Raw genomic sequence first — 25,878 nt, 5'->3', positions numbered from 1 at the left:
TCCTCCAGACTGAGTCTAGGGGGAGGATTCCATACGAAGACGTTAGTAAGTGATGATAAAAATCAGATACGAAGCCTCTCGATGTCTCTCTTTCATAGAAGAATTTGTGATATCTGTGGTGCTCAATTGGTATCTTTAATGGGACTCCATGAGCCTTCAAACAATCCAATAACTGTGCGTAAAAATAATATGTGGAACTGGTGAGGTAAAAAATTGTATGTATATCTTGATAGCTACAAAAACCCCGTTTGTTGAAAACATCTCCCAATGTGTGGAGATTGTTCTATAGTCCTAGAACATGCTCTCCCTGTCAGTGGGTGATCATGTAGCTCTTTGAGGTGTGCAGACAAACAGCTACAGATGTGAAATTGAGGGATATTGAGGGGGGGGGGGGGTCAGCCGGTTGAAACAAGGCCTCTATTATTATTCCCCCGCCCCACCACTCTCACCCCGACCCAGCGGCAGCTGCAGTTTAGGACACAGACTCAATAGGGTCTGTTGTCTTTGCTTGGTACCACTCATAGGCCGCCTGGCCGTACCAGGCCTGCCACGATACAATAGGCCCACTGCTGCCCCTCGCCCCGGCTCTGTCCTCATCTCTGTTGCCTGAGGATCACGTGGTGTGTGTGTGTGTGTGTGTGTGTGTGTGTGTGCGTGCGTGCATGCTGCGTGTGTGTGTGTGTGTGTGTGCGTGCGTGTGTGGAGGACAGTTGGTGCCCTCCTCAACCCAAGGGAGTGTCATGAAGTTTCTCCCAGATTTACCCTCGCTATCGAGAGACCCGTGTGGTACACGGACACCAGTGGAGCATCCGTTCGTCTTCATGTAGTTTCTGTTGCTATGTTTGCCGTGTTATTTATCATTTTTTGACAGTCTGTATGACCGAGAGTAAGATTTGTAAGTGTGTCAGTCAGCACCCCTTGTCTGTTGGGGGGTGATTAGGGATGGGAATCGAGAACCGGTTGGGAACCGGTTCCTAATTGTCCGATTCCTGGAATCGCATGCCTCCGTGGCGTGACTATCGATTCCTCTTATCGATGCCATGTTTTTCTGACAGTTGCGCATTTTAAAACAATAACGTTAGCGCCACGCATGCAGCCATAGCAGACTATTTGATTCCTTGACTAGGAAAACCTAAATGAAAACGAATGCTTTCACTGTATAAATATTATCCCATTTCATCCTTTTTAGATGATCACAATAGACTGAGGCTGCAGCTAGTGGTTCTCGCGCACCTCAGGAAAATCCTTTTACGCTAGCACAGCGGGGTAAACTGACTCAGGAAAAGGTGAACAAGTGTCACTAAATTTGTAAGGGCTCGAAATTGCGACCATTTTGGCCTGGTTTCTCTGTGGCCTGAGCTGAGTGCATGACACTGACACGGATAACCCGGCCTTACCTCTGCCGAACTCTCCACACCACACTGTCTCCACTCTGGGCCTGGATGTGGCCAGACTGGGGCTCGTCAGGGCTGGGGAGCATCCCTAAACTCCTGGCTCTATTCTGGGACAGCGGCCCTCCTTTCTCTGCCCTTAAACCCCCCACCATTGTTTCTGGGGCCAGGAATGAGCAGACTCAGCGCAGCCTAAAGCCAGGCAGCAGTCAGCCCAGCCTGCCCCTCACGTCAAACTGCCCACTCAGCTTGGTGTGTTGGTGTGTGTGTGTGTGTGTAGGGGGGGGGGGGGGGGGGGGGGGTGTCTAAAGCTGTTACCTCCATCTCTCTGCTGCAGGTGACTGTATGCGTTTGCTTCTGTCCACGCTCATTATTACGGTACCTGCAGGCGGTCTAAGCTGACAGGCAGCTTCTCTAGGGTTCAGCTGTACTCCAATATTTAAAAGCTCATGAAGAGAAACAGGTCTGTCTCAGAGGTTTTTGGCTGAGGATACCAGTGAAGTCAGTGGCACGCGAAGCAGCTTGTAAAACCTTGATTCTTGTAAAAACCTGAAGACAAAGCGTGGTTAACATGCCATTAAGGATACATTGAACTACCTACATGGGCAGGAATCCAGGGAGGAATCCGGGAATCCCTGCTTGCCCACCCATCTACTACCACTATTACCTCCATCTACTACCACTATTACCTGGCTCCATCTACTACCACTATTACCTCCATCTACTACCACTATTACCTCCATCGACTACCACTATTACCTCCATCTACTACCACTATTACCTCCATCTACTACCACTATTACCTGGCTCCATCTACTACCACTATTACCTCCATCTACTACCACTATTACCTCCATCTACTACCACTATTACCTCCATCTACTACCACTATTACCTCCATCTACTACCACTATTACCTGGCTCCATCTACTATCACTATTACCTCCATCTACTACCACTATTACCTCCATCTACTACCACTATTACCTCCATCTACTACCACTATTACCTCCATCTACTACCACTATTACCTCCATCTACTACCACTATTACCTGGCTCCATCTACTACCACTATTACCTCCATCTACTACCACTATTACCTCCATCTGCTACCACTATTACCTGGCTCCATCTACTACCACTATTACCTCCATCTACTACCACTATTACCTGGCTCCATCTACTACCACTATTACCTCCATCTACTACCACTATTACCTGGCTCCATCTACTACCACTATTACCTCCATCTGCTACCACTATTACCTGGCTCCATCTACTACCACTATTACCTCCATCTAAACCACTATTACCTCCATCTACTACCACTATTACCTCCATCTACTACCACTATTACCTGGCTCCATCTACTACCACTATTACCTCCATCTACTACCACTATTACCTGGCTCCATCTACTACCACTATTACCTCCATCTACTACCACTATTACCTCCATCTACTACGTGAAGCACTTTCTGTATGAAAGGTGCTATACAAATAAAGTTTATTATTATTATTATTACCTCCATCTACTACCACTATTACCTCCATCTACTACCACTATTACCTCCATCTACTACCACTATTACCTCCATCTAAACCACTATTACCTTCATCTACTACCACTATTACCTCCATCTACTACCACTATTACCTCCATCTACTACCACTATTACCTCCATCTACTACCACTATTACCTCCATCTAAACCACTATTACCTACATCACCACCACTATTACCTCCATCATCACCACACAAACACAGTTTCTTCAGCCTGAATATGAGTAGTGATTGTGTCTCTTTCTTTCTCTTTGCAGGACGAGGAGAACGGTAATGGAAAGGGTAAGAGCCCCCCCCCATACACACACACACACACACACACACACGCACACGCACACGCACACGCACACGCACACGCACACGCACACGCACACACACACGCACACACAGTAGTCAACAGCCCCATCAGCAGAGAGCAGTCTCACAATGACATCACTGACTAGCACCCATGTGGTCCCCCTGTCTGCTCTGCTCTGCAGCCACACTGCTCCCCCTGCAGGACAGTACACAGCACTGCACCTTCATCATCACTGAACTCTAGTCATCAATTTATAATCTTATCTCTGTATTAAAATTGGGATAGAGGGTGTAACTACATTGGGGTTGTGGCCACAGTGGCATTCAGGACTTATTGTTGTACAAGTCATGTTTTTTATTTTTATTTTTTTTATTTGAAGTCTTTATTTCGAACATGCAATGAATACAACAAACAATAACAAAAAGCTAAATTGTTTGAGTTCAATCCAGATTTGTGTTTTTTATGTCCCAAACCGAAAAGGATTATTATTATTATTAAGAAACCTATAGTTCTGCCTTCAGAACGCTTTATAAGAAACATATAGCTTCTGCTTTCAGATATCATTACCATACTCATCATCTATGTTTATTTTTTTTATATTATTATGTAAGATTGCTGGATTCCCAGCCACATACTGTAAGGCAGATTGTCTAAAATAATTGTATGTAGATTTACCGCCATATGTTTTGCTTACAAAACTTTAAGTACAAAATAATAATTAAAAAAAAAACTTGTACAATGTGTGTACATCTTTTTGACACGGGATTGGCTGTGTGTCATTTGTCACGCAGGATACCAGAGAGGTCGTCTGGAGCCCATGGACACCATATTTGTCAAGAATGTGAGAGAGAGAGGTCCCGCCCACCAGGCTGGTCTGTGCACAGGTGAGGGGAGGACGTTGTGTTCTGAGTGATGCTAGCAGGAACACCAACATTCTAATTTGCAATGGAAATATCTGGAGGAAGGGATCAGTCACATGATCGTACATGAGAGGACACAGGATGATATCAGAGACTAATAAAGAGACGAGGGGGGCGCCCCAGTGGCGAACCACATAGCGCGCTCAGCCGTGACACGGCCGACCCGGGTTCGACTCCCGAACCCGTGGTTATTTGCCGAATGTCTTCCCCCCACTCTGTCTCCCATTCCTCCTCTGTCTCTCTCTACTGGACTGCCCAGTAGCAATAAAGCGATAAAAAAACGCCAAAAAATAAAAAATCTTAATAAAGAGACGAGGAGGAGGGGAAGCCACAGATAATCTATATAGTATTTATATATCTATACGTGTTTATGTCTGTCTTATCTATTTATTTATCTGTCTGTCTGTCTGTTATTTACAGTACATATTTTAATATGCAAGGCTTCTCTTGTAACATCATTAGAAATGTGGATTCATGACCAATCAAATACTCCAGTGCGTATGAATGTGACGGAACTGGTTAAGTTTTCCTGTCGTGTCTTGCTGACTCAGCGAGGCAGCATTCCACTCCCAACTGTACACGCCAAGCTAAACACATGCTCTGTGCAAAGCAACACAAACACAAACATTGCCATAGCTGGAATAGCCCTTAACAACACAACAACACAGACAGACAGACAGACAGACAGACAGACAGACAGACAGTCACAGACAGACAGACAGACAGACAGACAGACAGACAGACAGACAGACAGACAGACAGACAGACAGACAGACAGACAGACAGACTTAGACGCACACATAAACACACACACAGACAGAAAGACACATGCACCAGACAGACAGACAGACAGACAGACAGACACACGCGCACACACACACACACACACACACACACACACACACACACACACACACACACACACACACACACAGACACACACACACACACACACAGACACACATACACCACACACACACACTATCTGTTTCCATACACACAGTCCCTGTGTGAAAACATACATCCTTTCAACTTGGATCTCCAAATACCACCCCCCCCCCCCCCCCCCCCCCCCATATTTCTCAACCAAACAGTGCTCCCCCAGCAGGGAGTGTGTGTCTGGGGTCCCCCTGGTCTGGCCTGGTCTGGCTTAACCTGGCCTGGCTTGGCTCACTAGGATATTCCTCTCCTGGAGGCCTGTGTTTGGGGGGGGGGGGTCACAGGGGGCAACATGGGGGATGGGAGGGAAGGGGTCTATTGATCCTGTGCAGGTTGTCACGTATGCTTTATTCCTTGCAGTTTTGAGTGCATACATTTATGTGTGTGTGTGTGTGTGTGTGTGTGTGTGTGTGTGTGTGTGTGCGTGTGTGTGTGTGTGTGTGTGTGTGTGTGTGCGCACGCTCTCCAGGGGACCGGCTTGTGAAGGTGAATGGAGAGAGTATTTTGGGGAAGACGTATTCGCAGGTCATCGCCCTCATCCAGAACAGGTAGGACCCACTGCTCCTCTCTGTCACTCATAGTAAGAAATAGCTTTAAATCTTAGTACATCTTTATTTGTAAAGCACATTTCCACACAGTTAGGTAACGACTAACAACTGCTTCCCAGACTCTAAAATATATTTATTTTTAAACGTAGAGAAAGAAGCAAGTGAAATATATTAAAAAGAAACACTTTCTGGGAATGTGTTTTTATGGATCTCTTAAAATTGCAAACTGAATCGGCCAATCTGATATTCTCTAGTTTGGAGAAGAAAATCAATGACCTCTACAGTAACTACACTACAAATACTTGAATATTGCTTATAATCTCACCCATTGAAACAAAGTGAATCAACATTGTTTTTAGATGCTCCTTTGTAAGGTAACGGTGGTGGGAGGGTCGGAGCAGCACAGCCAATCAGATCGCTTCTAGTTTCAAACAGTGCTTCAGGGATCCAGTCTTTCTCCTGTAACACGTTATGTATTCAATACTAAAGATATAAATGACTTTATTTTAGTTTTTTCTGTATACATTTGTTTCCAACGTGTCCTACACAGTATGCTTTGTAAATATATACACAGCAGTTACTTCTCCCTGTTCCTGAAGAGAACAGCCTTGAGCGCTCTCCACACCATGCACCCACCAGAGCTCTGAAGAGTCCACTGTCAACACGCCGTCTCCTAGGAGGCTTGTGCATCTTAAAGGAACACGCCAACATTTTGGGAAATTAGCTTACCGTCTTCTCCAGAGAGAGACACGGAGATAGATACCAGTTTCCTCTCTGTGCGTTCAGTAGAAAGCTATCTGGCTGCATGTTAGCCTAGCTTAGCACAATGAATGGAAGCGGACATGGCCGGTTAGCCTTCGGGAGAGGTGTTGGACAATGCCTAGGCTAACCGGCCATGTCCACTTCCATTCATTGTGCTGTGCTAGGCTAACGTGCGCCCGTGTTGTGCCTGTATCAACTGGAGAAACGTGTCCCTTGTGTTGCTTCTCGACCCGTCTGTTCTATTCTTGACCTCCATGTAATCTCTCTCTCTCTCTCTCTCTCTCTCTCTCTCTCTCTCTCTCTCTCTCTCTCTCTCTCTCTCTCTCTCTCTCTCTCTCCTCTGCCTTCTCTTCTTCCTCGCTCGTCCCGACTCTCAGTGAGAGTGTGTTGGAGCTCTCCATTATGCCAAAAGATGAAGATGTTCTGCAGCTGGTAAGTGTGAGTACGGAGACCTCTCTCTCTCTATCTCTATCTCTCCCTCTCCCACCCATGCACCCACCCACACACACACACACACACTGAGGGTGACAGTGACTTGGGAGGTAGAGCAGTCGTCTGGTAATCCGGAGGTTCCCGGTTTCGATTCCTGCTCCACCCGGGCGGCAGCGTGTCGAAGTGTCCTTGAGCAAGGCACTTAACCCCTAACTGTGAGCAGGTTGGCACCTTGCATGGTTGCCCTCCGCCGTCGGTGTGTGAATGTGTGCATAAAAACGCTATATAAATGCACCATTTACCCTTAACACACGACACACACACACACACACACACACACACACACACACACACACACACACACACACACACACACACACACATATGCGCGCACACGATATTAATACAAACATACACACACACCACAGTGTGTGGTTTCAATTTAAGGCCTTAAAATGTTTTTAAAAGTCTTAAATTTTATCTGTAGGTTTTTGGGGAGCAGCCCAGCTGTCGGCATATGAAATAATATTAAATATATGACATTTTTGTATTCAAGCCATTGTTTTTTGCGGGGCTACCGAGAGCTTGTATGGAGGTGCAGCTGCCAGTTCAGTGTTTGTTGCTAGTATGGTCGTGAAATTGGTATTAGATTTAGCCCTAAGTGGTATTAAAAAGGTCTTAAAACGCACTTGTTGGGCGGCTAAGTGGCGCAGTGGGCAAGGCGCTCGCCACTAATGCAGGAGATGCTGGGTTCGAGCCCAGCTCTCTGCATTGCTACCAGCTTGGCTGATCGTTCATACTAACACAATTGGCAGTGTTAGGGGTGGGAAGCTGGTGGGTGGGGATCGGACGTTGTGGACAGCGACTCCTACAGGTTGGTTGGCGCGCCTGCGCAGCAGAATCAGGAAGCAACGGGGGCGGCGTGTCCCTCCCACGCAGACCCCCGCCGCTGAGAGATCGCGCTGTGTGCAGGTGAAAAGATGCGACAGCTGCCTCCTTGTGTACCGGAGGGGACACGTGATGCAAGGCTTCGTCCACATTGCAGCCGGCCAGTGGGAGGCATGGTCTAACAGCGTTCGAGACAGGGGGGAGGGTAGAATTGGACAATACGAAATTGGGATGGGAGAAAAAATTGAAAATGGGAGAAAAGGTAGATAAAAAAAAAAGGGCACTTGTTGAAACCTGCAGATAACCCTGAATTAGCTCCTATGGGTATTTATTCAGAGTTCAAACAGGCTCCCACCCCTCATCCTGGAGGAATGTCAATGGAATTCTGAGGGAATGACTCACTAGCTTCTAGTTCTGTATTTATATTACAACACATACAGACACACACATACTCTTAAGTGCTTCTGACCATGATTGAATATAAGTTGAACAGCAGCTTGGTGCTCACCGACACCCCCCCCCCCCCCCCCCCCCCCACACACACACACACAGACACACATACAACATTTTTTCCCTCAGTCCACGAATTGCTCCACCGCTCATTCGCATGATCAGACATGCATCGCTCGTCCTGCCTGTCTCTCTGGAATAACATGGAGACTTAACACTGAGCCTACTGTATATGATAGGACTGTCCAGAACTGGTCTCTCTCTCGCTCGCTCACTCACTCACTCACTCACTCACTCACTCACTCACTCACTCACTCACTCACTCACTCACTCACTCACTCACTCACTCACTCACTCACTCACTCACTCACTCACTCACACTCACTCACTCACTCACTCACTCACTCACTCACTCACTCACTCACTCACACACTCACTCACTCACTCACTCACTCACTCACTCACTCACTCACTCACTCACTCACTCACTCACTCACTCACTCACTCACTCACTCACTCACTCACTCACTCACTCACTCACTCACTCACTCACTCACTCACTCACTCACTCACTCACTCACTCACTCACTCACTCACTCACTCACTCACTCACTCACTCACTCACTCTCTCACACACACACGCACGCACACACACACACACACACACACACACACACACACACACACACACACACACACACACACACACACACACTGTACACATCACCACCCCTACCAACTCCACACAAGCCTGTCTTCTCTTTCCAAATATATTGCCATCCCTCAGGGCCTCCATACCCACTCCTCTCCCCTCCTCCTCCTCCTCCTCCTCCTCCTCCTCCTCCTCCTCCTCCTCCTCCTCCTCCTCCCCCCCCCCTCGCACTCCACCCCTCACTTCGTTACGCCTGCGTCTGCTGCATTCCAGGCATGACATCACCAGTGCTACGCCCCCTTCCACCCTCCCACAGGGTGGAGTGAGGGAGAGAACGAGAGGGAGGAGAGAGAGAGAGAGAGGGAGAGGGAGTTTGTGGGCAGACTGTAGAGAGGGAGAAAACAGATCGACAGATAGCATGACCGCTATGAACGGGGGAAAGGGGAAAGAGGGGGGATAAAAAAGAAGAGAGATCTAAAGTGCCAGAGGAAGAACGTGAAAGAGAGAGAGAGAGAGAGAGTGTCAGTGTTGATGGTAAACACTGTGTGTCCGCTGCTTCTGACTGCACGCTTACTGCACAGCTTGAGACAAGCTGCCTGACTTGGACGGCGTAGACCACTTAGGTAAAACACTTTACAGCTTATCACACTGTGTAGCATTTAAAGATGTCCTTTTTTCTTTCAGACCCATTGTTGTCTATGAGTCAGACATTGGAGTTGGAGTTGACGTGTGGGCCACTTTAGCAGTTCATTAGTGTCCGTTGTCTCATAATATAGTGTGCTACTACAGATACTACAGATTCTGTGCTTGGTGTGTTCCTGTCGGGAGACTGTTTTAACTGTGTGTTCTTGTGCAGTGGTGGTGTGTGTATGTAGGACGTCGCTCTGGGCTTCCACAGGTTGCAGCAGCGTGTCGTTTGCTAGGTAGCTGTGTTTGTGTTAATAGCTAAGGCCCCAGGGACAGAGTGTGTCAGAGAGGCTGAAGACCAGTTGTGTGACATAGTGCCGCGAGAAGCCGCTACGCAGTGTTGCAGTCGAGCCCATGTGGCGTCACCTGTGAGCTCCGTTACATAAGACAGCCAGGGCTTGGTTTGAACTACCTACTTCACCTGTCCCTTCCTATCCCACACTCCCGTTTCTTTCACCTTTCTTCCCGTCATGTCTGTGTCTCACCTCTCTCCCCTCTCTCCCCCGCCAGGCGTACTCCCAGGATGCCTACCTGAGGGGCAACGATCCTTACTCAGGGGGAGCCCGGAACCTGCCCGTGCCCCCTCCCCTCTGCTACCCACGTGCCAAGTCCCAGCCTCCGGCTGGAGCTCCCTCCATGGGCCAGAACCAGCTGGATAACTGGAGCCGCTGGCCCGGCTCGTCCAGCCCATCCTCTCCCCTGGACAACCGCTCGGCCATGGGCAGCCCGGCCAGCTGGCAGGAGGGGCGGGGGGCGGGGGAGCCTGGGGGCGTGGGTCACAGCAGCCCTGCCCACCGCACAGAGGAGATCCAGTATGGTATGACCGGTCAGCAGCCTCAGGGCCAGACCAGGAGACGCTCCTACTCGTCCTCGTCGTCCTCGGGGCCTCTGTCCAGCCCGCTGCAGGTCCACTACCCCAACCACAACACTGCCAGCTCCTCCCAGGTCCAGCCGCGTAAATCCAGCCAGGCCTGGGCCAGTCCGCCCCCCCCGCCACAGCTTGGCCACAACCGCAGCGGACGCTGCCAGCAGCAGGCGCTCTCCGAATGGTACTACAGCCAGCTGCCCGAGCGCCCGGGACGCAGCAGCATGCAGACGCGCCACCGCAGCTACTCTCAGGACCGGCTGGGCGAGACCAGGCGGCAACAGCAGCGGTCGGGGGGCTGGCCCCACAGCGCCTCTCAGGACACACTGATGCTACTGCAGCAGTCGGGCCCCGGGCCCCAAGGAGACCCCTACTGGACCTACGGAGAGTGGGAAGGGGCCCCGAGAGGCCATCCCGCCGCCGACTACGGCCGAACACGCTCGGAGAACACGCTAGCCCAGTATGACCGCTATGGCCGCTCGTTAGAAATGTTGGACAGGACTACGGCGGGGTTGGTGTCGCCTCACGTCGAGAGGCCCGCCTGGCAACAGGCTCCTCAACCCCCGCCCAGGACTGACGCCTACCAGTGGCAGGGGAGCCATTACGGTGTACCACAGGCGCCGCCCCCCATGTCCCGTCACACACAGTCTCATCACAAACACCACCCCCACCCCCACACGCAGACCTACTCCCAGCCCCAGCAGCCCCAACAGCCCCAACAGGCGGCACCCCAGAGCAGGCGCCTGCCCCCCGGACAGAGCATGGACGACCAGCCTGTGGGCTACCGCAGCTATAGTCCCTCTTTCTACCGCAAGACGGGCCGCATCATGCAGCAGGCCCACTCCTTCAGGGACCCCTCGTACTCCGGACCCCACCTCAACTGGAACCAGACCCCCAAAACCAGCCCCCCGGAGGGCGCCCCCGCCCCCCTGTCCGTCTCCGCCGCATCCCCCTTGGCCTCCGGCGCCACACCCGAACCCCAGGACAGAGCATACAGGCCCACCAATCACGAGAGGGAACGAGGGGCAGTGGAGGCGCCGGTGGAGGCGGCGGTGGCGGCGCAGACCCAGGAGGTGGTGCTGCGGCAGAAGCCTCCCACGGGACGGAGGAACGCCCACGGCATGCGCCATCCCCACTACGCCCTGCCCGTGGACGGCTTAGAACCCCCCGTTTTTTCCCCAGAACCCCAGGACTCGGCGTCCGACCCTCGGTCCACGGGAGACGGCGCCCTGCGCAAACCAAACGGCGGCCTGGCCCCCCTTCCCATGGAGGACGACTCGTTGGCCTCCATACCCTTCATAGGTAAGGTCATAGGTCACTAACCCTAACCCCGGGGCCGCCGCCCTCTCCCGCCTTAATCCAGAAACATCGACTGACCTTCCGATTTCATTCTCTCCTCCGCTCTTAACTGTAGCGATCTGTTGTTGAAAGCTTTAGCTGAGAGGAAATGTGAAGCCGCGATTCAGACCCAATTAGGAGAGTTTGGGGGAATGAAGACTCCCAAGAAAAGAAGCAGAGAGTGACCTTTGTGTGCGAGTGGGTGTCCTTCATTTGTGTGTGTGTGTGTGTGTGTGTGTGTGTGTGTGTGTGTGTGTGTGTGTGTGTGTGTGTGTGTGTGTGTGTGTGTGTGTGTGTATAGGTATTTATGCGTGAATGTGTGTGTGTGTGTGTGTGTGTGTGTGTGTGTGTGTGTGTGTGTGTGTGTGTGTGTGTGTGTGTGTGTGTGTGTGTCCTTCATTTCCTCTGTCTGTCAGTGTCTGCTAAGGCTCCAGGCTCTTCTCAGATGCAATGTGTCTGTGTCTTTGTCTGTGTGTGTGTGTGTTTGTTTGTGTGTTTCTCTGCCTGTGTTTGTGTTGGGTAATACTGGCACTTCCCCACAGCCGGGCAGACAGCATTAGTAGTGTTTGATTGAATCATATCTCGTGGGAATTCATTCACTCATCCTTCAGCCTGTTCCTCACTCTGTGCCCGGCTTCTGATGAAGTGGAGTCTGACTTCCTGTGTGTGTGTGTGCGTGCTTGTGTGCGTGTGTGGGTGATATGTGTGGTATGTCAGTCGTGTGTGTGTGTGTGTGCGTGTGCGTAATATGTGTGGTATGTCCGTCATCTGGGGATCTCCCATGACAGTGTTTTTTTCTTCCTGAAAAACCGTTCCATGAAATACCGTTTATTTTCCAGACATTTAAGGGATTAAGTTATAACTGGATTAAAATGAAAACCACAATCGGGACGATTCAAAACGCCAGACACAGGGGCCCTGGGATTTGACACTGATCTTGTTCAAAAATACGACTGGAGTGGCCCGCTGAGCGTAACATCTATGCAGTCGCGCGTGATGTCTGTATGAATATGAACAGTATGCAACGTCTCTCCATGTGATCGTGTCCCGGCTTGTCTCGTTATGCTGCCGAGGTAAAGCAACTAAGGGGCCCTGGAGACGTACGTTTATGGCGGCCATGAAGTCAAACAGCAGGCAAACTAAAGCCATTCAGCCAATCAGGCTGTGCCCTTCTGAAAGAGCCCTCTCACGACCTCCGGAAGACGACGGTCAACAACATAGTTCGCGGCAGATTAAGATCAATCTTGACAAAGTCGGACCCAACTTTGAACCTCCGTTGGGTGGATAGATATGAGCAGCCAAGCCAATGCGAGAGAGCGTGTGAGAGCAGAAGATATAGAACATGAGAGGAGTAAGGACGTATAAAGAGAACGGAGACGGCCCAGCCAACCAGGAAGCGGGAGCGTTGAGTCGTATACCTTCAGCTGAATTAACCGAAACTAGGCAGTCAGCTACAGGTTGGGACACGTTTTAAAGACTGAAACTAGGCTAGTTTTCTCCCCAGCTGTGGACTTGCTTCTCTCTTCTCTCTTCTCTCTCTCTCTTCTCTCTTCTCTCTCTCTCTCTCTCCCTCCCCTTATCTCCCTGACAGACATGCTGATATGATCTAGGTCTGTTTGGGAACATGATTTAATAGGCCGTTGTTGTTCTGTTGTCTGCAAAGAAAGCACAGATGTCTGAGCTAGCGAGCGCAGGGACACAAAGACCGACTGTCTGACGGTCGTTAGGCTCTCTTGTCTTCTTGCACGCAGATGTTCAGAGTTGTTGTTTTTCTTTTACTTACATCTTCCCGCTTCAATCAGTTTGAGTGTTCCTTCCTATCACTTCAGAGGTTGTGAATGGGAGTCGCGAGGCTGTAGGGGCAGCAGTGCTGCCACGGAGTGAGGTCAGGTTATGCCTTCGAGACTTTGCCCGATTGGTTAGAAAACAAAGATTACATTTATTTCACTTGGGTTTAATGAGCTCGATCGTTGCAGCTTGTGGGTTTTAATCCCTCATGCCCACACTGTACAAGTCTTCACGGGGACATTTTCAATCAATCGATAATTTGGCGTGCCTCGGAATTCAGATGTTTCGCGGAAGTCTTATTTGGCACAGGAAAGGTCTCACTTGCTCTGTGTTTGGTGGTAAACATTCGAATGAGAATAAGAACAAGAATGATAAAGACGTTAATACAAGGGAAAGAGGCGTACAAAAGAAGAAAAAAAAACACATCCAATATTTTCTATCCATTGAACAAGACCCCCCACGCTCCTCCTAGACTTGTCCAGAATGAATCCAGGCTGCAGATTGCCGGGAGACTTTTGTGTCGGTGCTTGTGGTGCAGAGTGGGGGCCCACGCTCTCCACTCTCTCCCCGCCAGCCTCAGGCTCTGCACTCTGTGCTCCTTGCCCTCAATGCTGCCATTGTGCTCCACTGGGAGATGGTGGTGGGGGCGGGGGTCCACTGCTCTCCTCACTGGTCAGACCCCTCACACACACGCACGCACACACGCACGCACACGTACACACATGCACGCACACACACGCACGCATACACATACACAATATTACACATACATGTACACACACACACACACATTTTCAGCAAGATCAGGGCCAAGGTCTAACTTACTGTATGTTCTCAAAGACATCTATCTGTCTTCCAAGGCCTCTCGTCTCATCTCTCTTGTTTTAGACATCAGTGTCTCTTCTCTCTTTCTCTCTCTCTCTCTCTCTCTCTCTCTCTCTCTCTCTCTCTGTTTCTGCTTCTCTCTCTATCTGTCTGTCTGTGGGCCAGTTTCTCTGTCTCTCTCTCTCTCTCTCTCTCTCTCTCTCTCTCTCTCTCTCTCTCTCTCTCTCTCTCTCTCTCTCTCTCTCTCTCTCTCTCTCTCTCTCTCTCTCTCTCTGACCAGTGAGGTCATGGTATCTGATGTGGGGTGGGTGAATAGCAGCCTGCACTAGCAGTATACAGCTCTCCTCTGCAGCAGCCTGTCTCTGTTAATGATGGCCTTTGTTAAACCCACAGCATGGCTATTTCTGGGCCCCGCAGTAAACAGGCAGATTCCACATCCCAGATTGGGAATGTTTCCGCCTCTGCCCCCCCCCCCCCCCCCTCCTTCCCTCTCTCTCTCTCTCTCTCTCTCTCTCTCTCTCTCTCTCTCTCTCTCTATCTCTCTCTCTCTCTCTCTCTCTCTCTCTCTCTCTCTCTCTCGCTCACTCTTTCTCTGACTCTCTTTCTCTGTCTCTCTGACTCTCTCTCTTTCTGTCTCCCTCTCTCTCTCTGACTCTATCTCTATGACTCTCTCTCCTACTCTCTCTCTGTCTCCCTCTCTCTCTCTGACTCTCTATCTCTATGACTCTCTCTCTCTCCTACTCTCTCTCTGTCTTCCTCTCTCTCTCTGACTCTCTCTCTCTATGACTCTCTCTCTCCTACTCTCTCTCTGTCTCCCTCTCTCTCTCTGACTCTCTATCTCTATGACTCTCCCTCTTTCTCTGCCGGGCCCAGTGCACCCATGAGAGAGAATAGGGCTGATTAAAAGATGAGGGGGAGGGGGGGGCGATGGAGGGAATCCAGGTATATGATGACTGCTGGACGTATGGGCGGAGGAGAATAGAAACAGACTGGCGATTAGATTCAAATGAAATTAAAACCATGGAATGGAATAAGAAACCAGAGGGGCTAAATGGTGGTGTGTGTGTGTGTGGGGGGGGGGGGGGGTGTGAGTGAGCCAGAATCCCCCTGAGCCTCGTAAGCTGTGAGAATGAAGCGGTGCTGCCCTCTGTTGTCTAATAGAGGAGGTAGACTCTGTAGACTGTAGACTCTGTAGACTGTAGACCAGGGTTAGAAAAAAAAAAATAATTCAAGGGCTTTTTTTGCCCCCCTTAATTGATTTTCTGGGTATTTTCTTGTATTTCGGGGGCACTGAATTTTTATGATGAAAATGGTTATTAAACATCCTTACATCCACATTTTTTTACAGTCTTCGTCCCACGGACTAAAAGATCCACACAAGCTCCTCGAACACTAGCCGTGTTTGCAGCCGGAGTCTCACGACAAGCTTTGCAATAAATGATATGTTGACCGGTAGCATCCTCCTCAACCCCTACCCAGTCTAATCCCCACGACTCCATCGTACTCCGCTTTACATTTTTTTATTTGAGGACCTGGGGAATCTGCTTCTCGGACTCTTTTTCCTTCGTGTTTTTATAGTTTGATAAAAAACGCTCCATCTTGTCTGTCTTCAAAATGCCATCAAATGCTGGTGAGCTGCTCACCTGCTAATGTGAGAGGGTGGGGAGAGTGACGTTGACATCGGCGTCGGATCAAAACAGATTTAATAAATCACGTCTTTCACTCGTCTGTTAAATAAATAGTAATATTAATTTTTATACTATGTTTGATAACGTAATGTTAATGACATTAATAATGTCTCCATATATATATATATCATTAGTAAACTGTCTGGGGCTTTTTGTCCCCCCCAGCCCCCCTTAACATGAGGGAAGCCGAGAACGCATACCTGTCAGTGCGCACGGGGGACATTGTGTCACAGCTGGGAGCGTTGCGGTGTTTGCAATGGAGGAGAAGTTTGGTTCACTAATGAAACAAAATGTAATGTTAATTTCAATCCCCCGGACAAATGTGAGAAATTCCGGTCAGTTTATTGAGCTTAAAAACAATTGATAGGCAGGCTATATAAAGAATGACATCCTCAAGGCATGTAGATTTATAATATTTTAACTTAAAACTAGGCTACTTTTGCGTATATACAGTCATTAATATATTCCAAATAAAATAAGTCCCTCGAGACTCCGTGCTGCTTCTGACTTGAAATCAAATAGGTGTCTGTGGGCAGTCGGCCCGACATTAACAGCAGTCTGTTATAATCACATGTTTATGAGCTAACGAATTCCGTTATATTGAACATTTGTATTAATTATATCAAGCGAAGAACTGAGAAATTTGGCAGAGAGAGACGGCAACATTATCGCGGGGTCCAACGCTGCGTGATCGCTGAGACAACCTCCGCCTCCCAACGAAGCGATAAACTCATCCCAATAGTATGCAACTGCAGAGCCGCAGAGCCAGCGGCGCTATCAGGTCCGGTCTGGGGACCGCTCCGCAGCGCCACCCACCCAATGGCTGAATTGCCAATGGCTGAATTGGAGTACTGCACTGTGCGGGCACAACTGTGAGCTCTGCGGCTCCGCAGCTGCACGCCTCTCGCTAATCCAGCACCAAGCTCCCGCACCAGTAAACTGTCGGGGGCATTTTGTGCCCCCCTTAAATGATTTTCGAGGGCATTTTGTCCATTTTCACGGGCATTTTGCCCCTAGCCCCCGTTAATTTCGCACCCTGCGTAGACTCTGTAGACTGTAGACTCTGTAGACTGTAGACTCTGTAGACTGTAGACTCTGTAGACTGTAGACTGTAGACTCTGTAGACTGTAGACTATAGACTAGACTCTGTAGACTCTGTAGACTCTGTAGACTGTAGACTCTGTAGACTGTAGACTCTGTAGACTCTGTAGACTAGACTCTGTAGACTCTGTAGACTCTGTAGACTGTAGACTCTGTAGACTGTAGACTGTAGACTCTGTAGACTCTGTAGACTGTAGACTGTAGACTGTAGACTCTGTAGACTGTAGACTCTGTAGACTCTGTAGACTGTAGACTGTGTAGACTGTAGACTCTGTAGACTGTAGACTCTGTAGACTCTGTAGACTGTAGACTATGTAGACTGTAGACTCTGTAGACTGTAGACTCTGTAGACTGTAGACTCTGTAGACTGTAGACTCTGTAGACTGTAGACTATGTAGACTGTAGACTCTGTAGACTGCAGACTCTGTAGACTGTAGACTATGTAGACTGTAGACTCTGTAGACTCTGTAGACTGTAGACTGTGTAGACTGTAGACTATGTAGACTGTAGACTGTAGACTCTGTAGACTGTAGACTATGTAGACTGTAGACTCTGTAGACTCTGTAGACTGTAGACTGTAGACTCTGTAGACTGTAGACTCTGTAGACTGTAGACTATGTAGACTGTAGACTCTGTAGACTGTAGACTCTGTAGACTGTAGACTATGTAGACTGTAGACTCTGTAGACTGTAGACTCTGTAGACTGTAGACTCTGTAGACTGTAGACTATGTAGACTGTAGACTCTGTAGACTCTGTAGACTGTAGACTCTGTAGACTGTAGACTCTGTAGACTGTAGACTATGTAGACTGTAGACTCTGTAGACTCTGTAGACTGTAGACTCTGTAGACTCTGTAGACTGTAGACTGTAGACTGTAGACTGTAGACTGTAGACTCTGTAGACTGTAGACTGTAGACTGTAGACTCTGTAGACACTGACTGGACCACAGCAGTCTGCACTGACTGACTGAAATGTCACCAGCTGTACCTTTGATCTGTACATGGACCAGGCCTTCCGGGACAAGTATATCAAATACCAACCACTGCTCAGTGTGATGGCTGACCTTGGGTATAGGTGTAGATATAGTGTACTTGTGTTCGGAAGTCTTGGCCATGTACACAAATGCACCATGACCGGTCTGAGAATTGCTGCAATGTCTAAAAGAAAAGCCAAACAAATAGCCAAATATTGCTCTGTCTCAGCTATTATTGGCAGCTTAGCCACGTGGAGAAGGAGGTGCTATGTGTACCCTTAAGTGTTCAGTGCTGCTTGGCCCCGATACATTTGATTCCCTGTTTATGTAATATAATTTGTGGAACCAAATAAAGTATTAAAATGTGTGTGTGTGTGTGTGTGTGTGTGTGTGTGTGTGTGTGTCCACGCACATGCGTGTGTTACTGCAGGCATTTGTGTGTCCGGTGTGGTTTAATATCCCTTTGCATCTATTGAAATGGTTAACTTAGGACATTAGTGCACACGCTGTACGAGTAAAGATAGTTTTACAGTATGTTTTATGTCTTGTATTTTCCCTCGGCTGAATTACCTCATTTGGATAATGCATAGTGAATAGTTGAACACTTGGTTAATAAATAGTTGAAAATATCTGCAATACATTACCATAAAATAAATATTGCATTCCTTCTTGTTGTACTTTTTACAACCTCTCTCACATGCATCGCCCACCACACTATATAAAGAACTGACACCTCGTACTCGTAAAAACGTACCTGGTGCAAAGTCCCCTTTTGTTTCCATTTGAGCAGCTCTTATGACGGAGGCAGGAGACACAGGTACTGCGCTTTTTTATACAGCATATTGTTCTAGTGATTAGTGAATATTTATAAAGCGTATCTCCTCGCGGCTTAGTCCGTTCACACTGTTTGTGTTTGCATTTGTCACTTTGCCAGAGGGTCATACAACCTGGGCTGCATCACTCAGAGGGTCATACAGCCTGCATCACTTAACTGACGCTTGTGTTGTGTTTACTTATCCTTTCACTTGTAAGGTAAAGGAGTTACCTTGTGATATATCTATGATTTGAATGTACTGTAGTTGAAGTAATGTGAGATCTGTGGATCAGGGTGAGAAAGAGCAGTGCGATGCGTGGATTGTGGATCTCTGATGCCCCAGACGGTCATCCGCTGACCTCCAATCCTCATCATTCCCTTCCCTTAAAAACCTCTTCCTCCTCTACACTGTCTCCTCATCTAACCCCTACTCTTCTCTCCTCTTCCTCTCTCTTTTTCTCCCTTCTACCCTTTTTAACACCTCTCCTCCTACCTCTTCCTTCGTGCCTCTTCCTCTCCTCCTCCTCCTCCACCACCACCTCCTCCTCCCTCACGATCCCCCTTCCCCCACAGATGAACCGACAAGCCCGAGCGCTGACCTGCGAGCCCGTCATGTGCCCGCGTCCTCTGTGGTGTCCAGCGGCATGGCCTCGGCACCCCCGGTGGTCACCAACACCGCCTCCCCCACCTTCACCTTCCCCCTCAATAGGCTCTTCTCACACGACTGCAGTGAGTGACGCCCCCCCTCACCCAACCCACGGGGCTCAGCAAACCCCCCTCTGCATGCAAGCTCTATCGGAGAGACACCTGGGGCGTGGTACCCCCCGCTCTCTCTCCTCACTCGTCTCTCTGTGAGCGGGGATAATGCATGCACGGTGTTGTCCAATGAAATGACTCAATCGCATCATTGTACGAGGTGTCTATAATTGGTCATTGATTCATCTTGGTACCGATATAGAATTGGTAATTCTATAGTTGGTTATTATACAGAAAGGAAATATAATGCCCTTTTATCTGCCTTTTTATCCTGTCTTATTGACCCAGTGCTGCATGGTTGATTTTGTCAAATGCATGTTGGACTCAAAGCTGATTATGCACCCCCACTGTGTGTTAGAAGGGGTGACTAGAAGGGCTTTATTATCGCAACAGCGCTCCTTCTTGACTAGTGCATGTCAGCACCCCGGTTTACGGTCCTTTTTGTCTTGTGCATGTTTGCCTGAGGAGGACTGTTCTCAAATCGTAAAGGTCACGCTGCCTTTAACCAGACAGCACGACAACATGCATGACAACTTGCTCTTTGACTGTTGTCTCTAGAGTCTTTCTACCTGCATGTCAGTAGTGACCAAAGTGAACCGAGACAACTTAACCTAACCCACCCTGCCAGCCACCTCTCCACCCATCCATCCTCACCCACCACCCTCATCCACCACCCTCACCCACCACCCTCATCCACCTCTCTGTTCTTTACACACTATCTCCTCTTATGATCCAATATCATCCATTGAGGTGATTGGCATTACATCAACATTCTCTCTCTCTTTTTTCTTTTTTATTCTGTCCTCTGTCTCTTTCTTTCCTCTCTCTCTCTCTCTCTCTCTCTCTCTCTCTCTCTCTCTCTCTCTCTCTCTCTCTCTCTCTCTCTCACTCGTTCATTCATTCTCTCGCTGAGCAGGCAGTATTAAATCCAGTCGCCGTTCCTCCTATCTTCTAGCCATCACCACAGAGCGCTCCAAGTCATGTGACGAGGGACTCAACACCTTCAGAGGAGAGGAGGGGCGTGTCTTCTCGTGAGTACGGCGGGACAGAGACGAGGGCTGCTTGTGGGATTATAACAGCATTTACACTATAACGTAATGCAGGCAGGCAGCCATTTTGAAAATGAACCCTTACCCTGTGTTATTGATCTCCATAGGAGGCTACCAAAGAGAGTGAAGAGTTTCTTCACAGATGGGGTGAGTTGTCTTTCGTTGACGATCATAAATTAACATTGCATATATTATAATAGACTGCCCATCACATGATCTAGAGCAAGGGGCCGCCACTCCGTTTATGCTCCAGTACACCTTGGAGGGAAAAAGGAACACACCCAATATTGCTTGTAAAAGTCATGGGAAGTGTTAAAGCATACAATAAAACATACACTAAAATGTACAATAGGAGAAAGCATGCTGCATGGCCAAGGAGCAGAATGTGTTGACTCTGATATGGAAAAGTATCCTTATAGGCTGATTTGATAATATATTCGAATGAAGCCGCTGTCATATCTTTGTTTGTCAATGATTTTCTTTACATTTCTTTACAAGAGAACCAGTAACATAGAATATAGTTTAAAGTCTAAACTTTGCACGTTGTCCTGTCCTGTGTGTGTTTCAGTCTCTGGACAACCTTGGCGCAGCGGAGGAGGCCCGGTCCAAACGGCACTCCACCTCGGAGCTGGGCAACATCACCTACAGTGACGTACGGCTAGAGGGCTGGCTGCATTACAAACAGATCCTCACAGAGAAGGGCAAGGTCAGTGGTCAGTGGTCAGGGGACAGGGGACAGGGGACAGGGGACAGACCCAAAAAGAAGGACAGAGAGGCAAAGACCTATTTAAGTCTAAAGTTGTTTCCTCATCACTCTCTCCCCTGCTTTTCCTCTCTCTGTCCCTGTCTCCCTCTCTTTCTTTCTCTTCCTGTCTCTCTCTCTCTCTCTCTCTCTCTCTCTCTCTCTCTCTCTCTCTCTCTCTCTCTCTCTCTCTCTCTCTCTCTCCCTCTCTCTCTGTGCCCTGCCTTTTCCCCTCTCCGCTTTGCTCTCACAGAAGGTGGGCAGCGGCATGCGTCCGTGGAAACGGGTCTTCTCGGTGCTGCGCTCCCATTCGCTGTTCCTCTACAAGGACAAGCGAGAGGCGGTCCTCCGCGGGCCCACTCTGGGGGGCGTGGCCGAGGACGAGCAACCCATCAGCATCCGCGGCTGCCTGGTGGACATAGCGTACAGCGAGACCAAGCGCAAGCACGCGCTGCGTCTGACCACCCAGGACTTCTGCGAGTACCTGCTGCAGGCGGAGGACCGGGAGGACATGCTGGGCTGGATCAAGGTGATCAGGGAGAACAGCAAGAGCGACAACGAGGTGCGAGCACACCCTTCACCCTCCACACCTCACACTCTCTGCCAACACACAACCTCTGCCCTTTCTAGTAGGGATGTCCCATATTATCTGCCGATATCGGCATTAAAATGTGATATCGGAAAATATCGGTATCGGTTTTCAATTTTTTTTTTTTTTTTTTACATTTATTTAACCTTTATTTACCCAGGCAAGCAAGTAAGAAAAAAATTTAGATTTTATTTATTGTCAAAAGTATGCATAATGTTGTGTTAATTCCACAACAAGAGATATGTAATGTTAATTACCTGAAATTATTCCGTTTTTTGGGGGGGGGGGGGACCCTGCATATATCGGTATCGGTTGATATCGGTATCGGAAATTAAGAGTTGGACAATATCGGTATATCGGTATCGGTAAAAAAGCCAATATCGAGCATCCCTAGTTTTTAGTTTGTTTGCTGAACTTCATGCCAACGATCCCAGCTAGTGTGTGGGTATTCCCAAATATAATAAATAATGCATCAACTGTATATGGACATGGCTACTCTAGTTCATTCTCCTTGGACCTCGAAGGCTAATACATCCCTTGGGCGCACGGCAAGCTGGCAGTATCCTTGTTGTTGCCTAGAAACAGAAGCTGAATAATCAGTATTCAATTCTCGTGTTTTGTTTTTCAGGAGCTCAGCTTCTCCAGACAGGCCTTGATTAGTAAAAAGCTGAACGACTACAGGAAACAGAGGTGAGACACACGCCAAGGATAATGACTTTGATTGTACTCGTGCCAAATGTAGTCATAACCGTCCAGGTACGTCTCTGGTTTTTTTCTCTGACCGATGCCTCTGTCTCCCCCTGCAGTCCGGCGGTCAGCAAGCCTGACTCCTCCCCCAGGGCGCCCCGCATGAAGTCTCAGTTCATGCTCAACAAGACGGAGAGCACCGCCGGGGCACCGCGCTCGCCCAAGCCAGAGGGCAAAGGTCAGTGTCCGGGAGAGGGGACCGGGAGAGTCTCACAGAGAACTATGTGTCATTTGTAGAGTATTAATTAATTCAGTCTTTATTTATACTATATAAATACACTGAGTAGTTGAATTAATTTACAGTGTCGTCGAGATGTTACATTTACAAGTGTCATAGTGTGTTCATAAATACAGAAACATCAGAAAATCAGAACAATTAAGAGAACATTTTAAAAAAAGAATGTAAAATGTAATTAACAACTTAAAAACAATTAGATATTGTGGTGACCTGATTGGTCATAAACGTTCTAAACCGACCCATAGACGCTAGAGCGTTTCCTGCAGGATATTCCACAAGGTAGGGGCAGAGAAGCCAAAAGCAGATGTACCAAGTTCAGTACAAACTCTAGGCACTCTTCGGTGTAAGACAATCACTGGATTTTTTTTTTAATTTATTTTATTTTATTTACCCTTTCCTTTATATAGCTTCTCTCTCCTTGTACAGTGTCCTTGAGTCTGAGAAAGGTGCTTCTCTATTTAAATCCAATTTTTATTATTATTATTATTATTATTATTATTATTATTATTATTATTATTATTATTATTATTATTATTATTATTATTATTATTATCGTGTACGACAGGGTCCAGTGCATAGCTGTCAACGTTGGGATTTGAAAAACGGGATATTTCGCCCCGCCCCCTTCCCCCGGCCACGCCCCCTCCCAATGTAGTCTCCTCCCCCTCGTATGTATAATATATATTATATATATATTAGGCGTGTTCGAGATGGATTTCGGTTCGCCTCGAAAGTAGACGAGAGTAGCCGAGTGAAGCCGGGAGGAGTTAAAAAGGCGGACACTTCAGATTTCACGAGAGCCTCTCGCCTAGTCTTGCATGGCAGATACGCTTTCACGTCACCACACACACATTACACACCTGTCCAGCTCATTATAATACGATGGCCGTGTGCAAAATTAGATCAGATTCAAATGTACAGCACACCATATACTGCTATAGTGGAATATACTATTCATTTTTTTTTTTTATTGGTCTTTTTCCCCCTCCATTTTCCTCCGATTTTCTCCCATCCCAATGTTAGTCGTATGCCAATTCCCAGTCCCTTCCTGGTCGCTGCGCTTTACCCCCCACAGTCAGATCATTTGGGAGAGTGGAGGCTACCACGTGCTTCCTCCGACACACGTCCAGCCAATCACCGCTTCTTTTCACCTGGCAGCGCGGATTCTCATTGAGAGGGCGTAGCGTGTGGGAGGACCACACTATCCCCCTCACGTCCAATCCGCGCTTAGCAGGCGCCCCGACCGAACTGTAGGAGTCGCTGTTTACAACGACCCGGACCCACCCCGCCAGCTTCTCCCACCCTCTGATACAGCCAATTGTATCAGTGCAGACGGCCAGCCAAGCTGGTGACAACCCCGGAGCTGTGAGCTGGATTCGAACAGGCGAACCAAGCTCACAGCTCCGGGGCTGGTGACGAACGCAATCTCCGCTCGACCACCTAACCGCCCTAGGAATATACTATTCATATACCATAATGTATACCATCTTGTTGCGCGCTCCTGGCCGCACGCACACACAACACACTGCTGAATAATTCTGTTTTGCATCAATATATATATGTATACTGTGTATATTGAGGCAAAACAGAATTATATATACAGTATTGAGGCTAAACAGATGACGCATGTGTGTGTGTGTGTGTGTGTCTGACAGCTTGAAGTTTATCATGATGATATGATGATAACGCATAACATAATAAAGTTTTCAATCAATCAATCAATCAATCAATCAATCAAACGTCTCATAACTCCCTGGCTGTCACGTGGCTGGTGACTGACAACTTTTCTGAGCCAATAGGCGCTTCGCGCGACCGTAGCAAGTCGCTTCCCAGCCGGGAGCAGCCGGCTAAGAGGTACTGTGGAGCCTCGCTCTGAAGGCTGTGCGTGGCTCGCTCCCGCGAGAGTTCCGCGCCTCGTCTCGTCAGATTTTCAGAGCAAGTCGGACAACATTCTAACCGTCATGCAACGCGCTTGGCGAGGCCGTAGTAAAACCTGCGCAGATCTGCGTCCGCCTATCCCATCTCGAACACGCCTATTGTCTGCACTGCGCAGCCGTGGAATTGCGAGGCCATAGATTTAGAATAGATAGAAAGGGCACATTGTGGTGTATCATAATTAATTTGTTGAATACAATAGGATTTTTATAACGTTGACACAAATTAAAGAATATTTACACTAAGTTCTCTTTTACCTCTTATTTAATTCATTCATTCATTTAACTGTGTGTTGTATATTGTGTCCTATGTTACTTTTGTGTTTATTGTCTCTTTCTATATACACCGTGGGAAGGGGGGCACGTAATTGATTTTTTCTGTATGTCTTGCACAAATTGGAAAATGACAAAGTTGACTTTGACTTTTAACATGTGTCTATAGTGTCAGACACTAATTGTAATGTTAAAAACGGATACTGCTGTAATATAAAGTGAAATTCTACCATGCCTCAATGTATCAACTTTAAACATACACTAAATGTTAATGTTAGAAATGTTAATTTCCATTATTTCCACCATGTGCAACATTTCCTAAGAACAGCAATGTCCATTCTATCAACTCCAAATCTGTGCTATCAGCTCAATTCTCCCGGTGCATGCAGAGGTAGAATTGCTGTCTTGTTTTGGATGAATGAGTAGAAATGAAAAACGGAAATCTTCTTTTATTAAAGTAGTTTTGACATGTGATATAGATAAAGATATTGTTTCATTGTGTATTGATTAACTGTACATTTGCTCTTCATTCATATTAAGAAGTTATACTGGCATGTCTAATACAGCAATGGATTATGGGTAAATGCAACGTTAAAGCAGTGCCAATGTAAGACTGACTTTACATT

The 25,878-nt window shown here is 48.0% G+C and overlaps 1 protein-coding gene across 6 annotated transcripts in view; it reads left to right on the top strand.

The window, feature by feature from the left end:
* arhgap23a (Rho GTPase activating protein 23a) overlaps window positions 1-25,878 on the top strand; it is a 48,154-nt gene that overhangs the window by 3,027 nt on the left and 19,249 nt on the right. The window contains exons 2-13 of one of the 6 annotated variants that reach the window (XM_084329960.1): window positions 3,214-3,238; window positions 4,046-4,138; window positions 5,583-5,661; window positions 6,801-6,855; window positions 10,043-11,699; window positions 19,498-19,653; window positions 20,597-20,711; window positions 20,837-20,876; window positions 21,298-21,435; window positions 21,725-22,033; window positions 22,689-22,750; window positions 22,867-22,985. In XM_084329960.1, the coding sequence (XP_084186086.1) occupies window positions 3,214-3,238; window positions 4,046-4,138; window positions 5,583-5,661; window positions 6,801-6,855; window positions 10,043-11,699; window positions 19,498-19,653; window positions 20,597-20,711; window positions 20,837-20,876; window positions 21,298-21,435; window positions 21,725-22,033; window positions 22,689-22,750; window positions 22,867-22,985 (2,848 nt within the window). Of the gene's footprint in view, window positions 1-3,213; window positions 3,239-4,045; window positions 4,139-5,582; window positions 5,662-6,800; window positions 6,862-9,335; window positions 9,469-10,042; window positions 11,700-19,497; window positions 19,654-20,596; window positions 20,712-20,836; window positions 20,877-21,297; window positions 21,436-21,724; window positions 22,034-22,688; window positions 22,751-22,866; window positions 22,986-25,878 lie in introns of those variants that run through there. The other 5 variants (XM_084329961.1, XM_084329959.1, XM_084329963.1 and 2 more) reach the window with 5 other exon arrangements.

This window comes from Notolepis coatsorum (genome assembly GCF_963971535.1).
Source record: "Notolepis coatsorum genome assembly, chromosome: 14".
Lineage (NCBI taxonomy): Eukaryota > Metazoa > Chordata > Actinopteri > Aulopiformes > Paralepididae > Notolepis > Notolepis coatsorum.
Note: the sequence above shows the minus strand (reverse complement) of the source record. Positions and strands in the feature narration are given on the sequence as shown.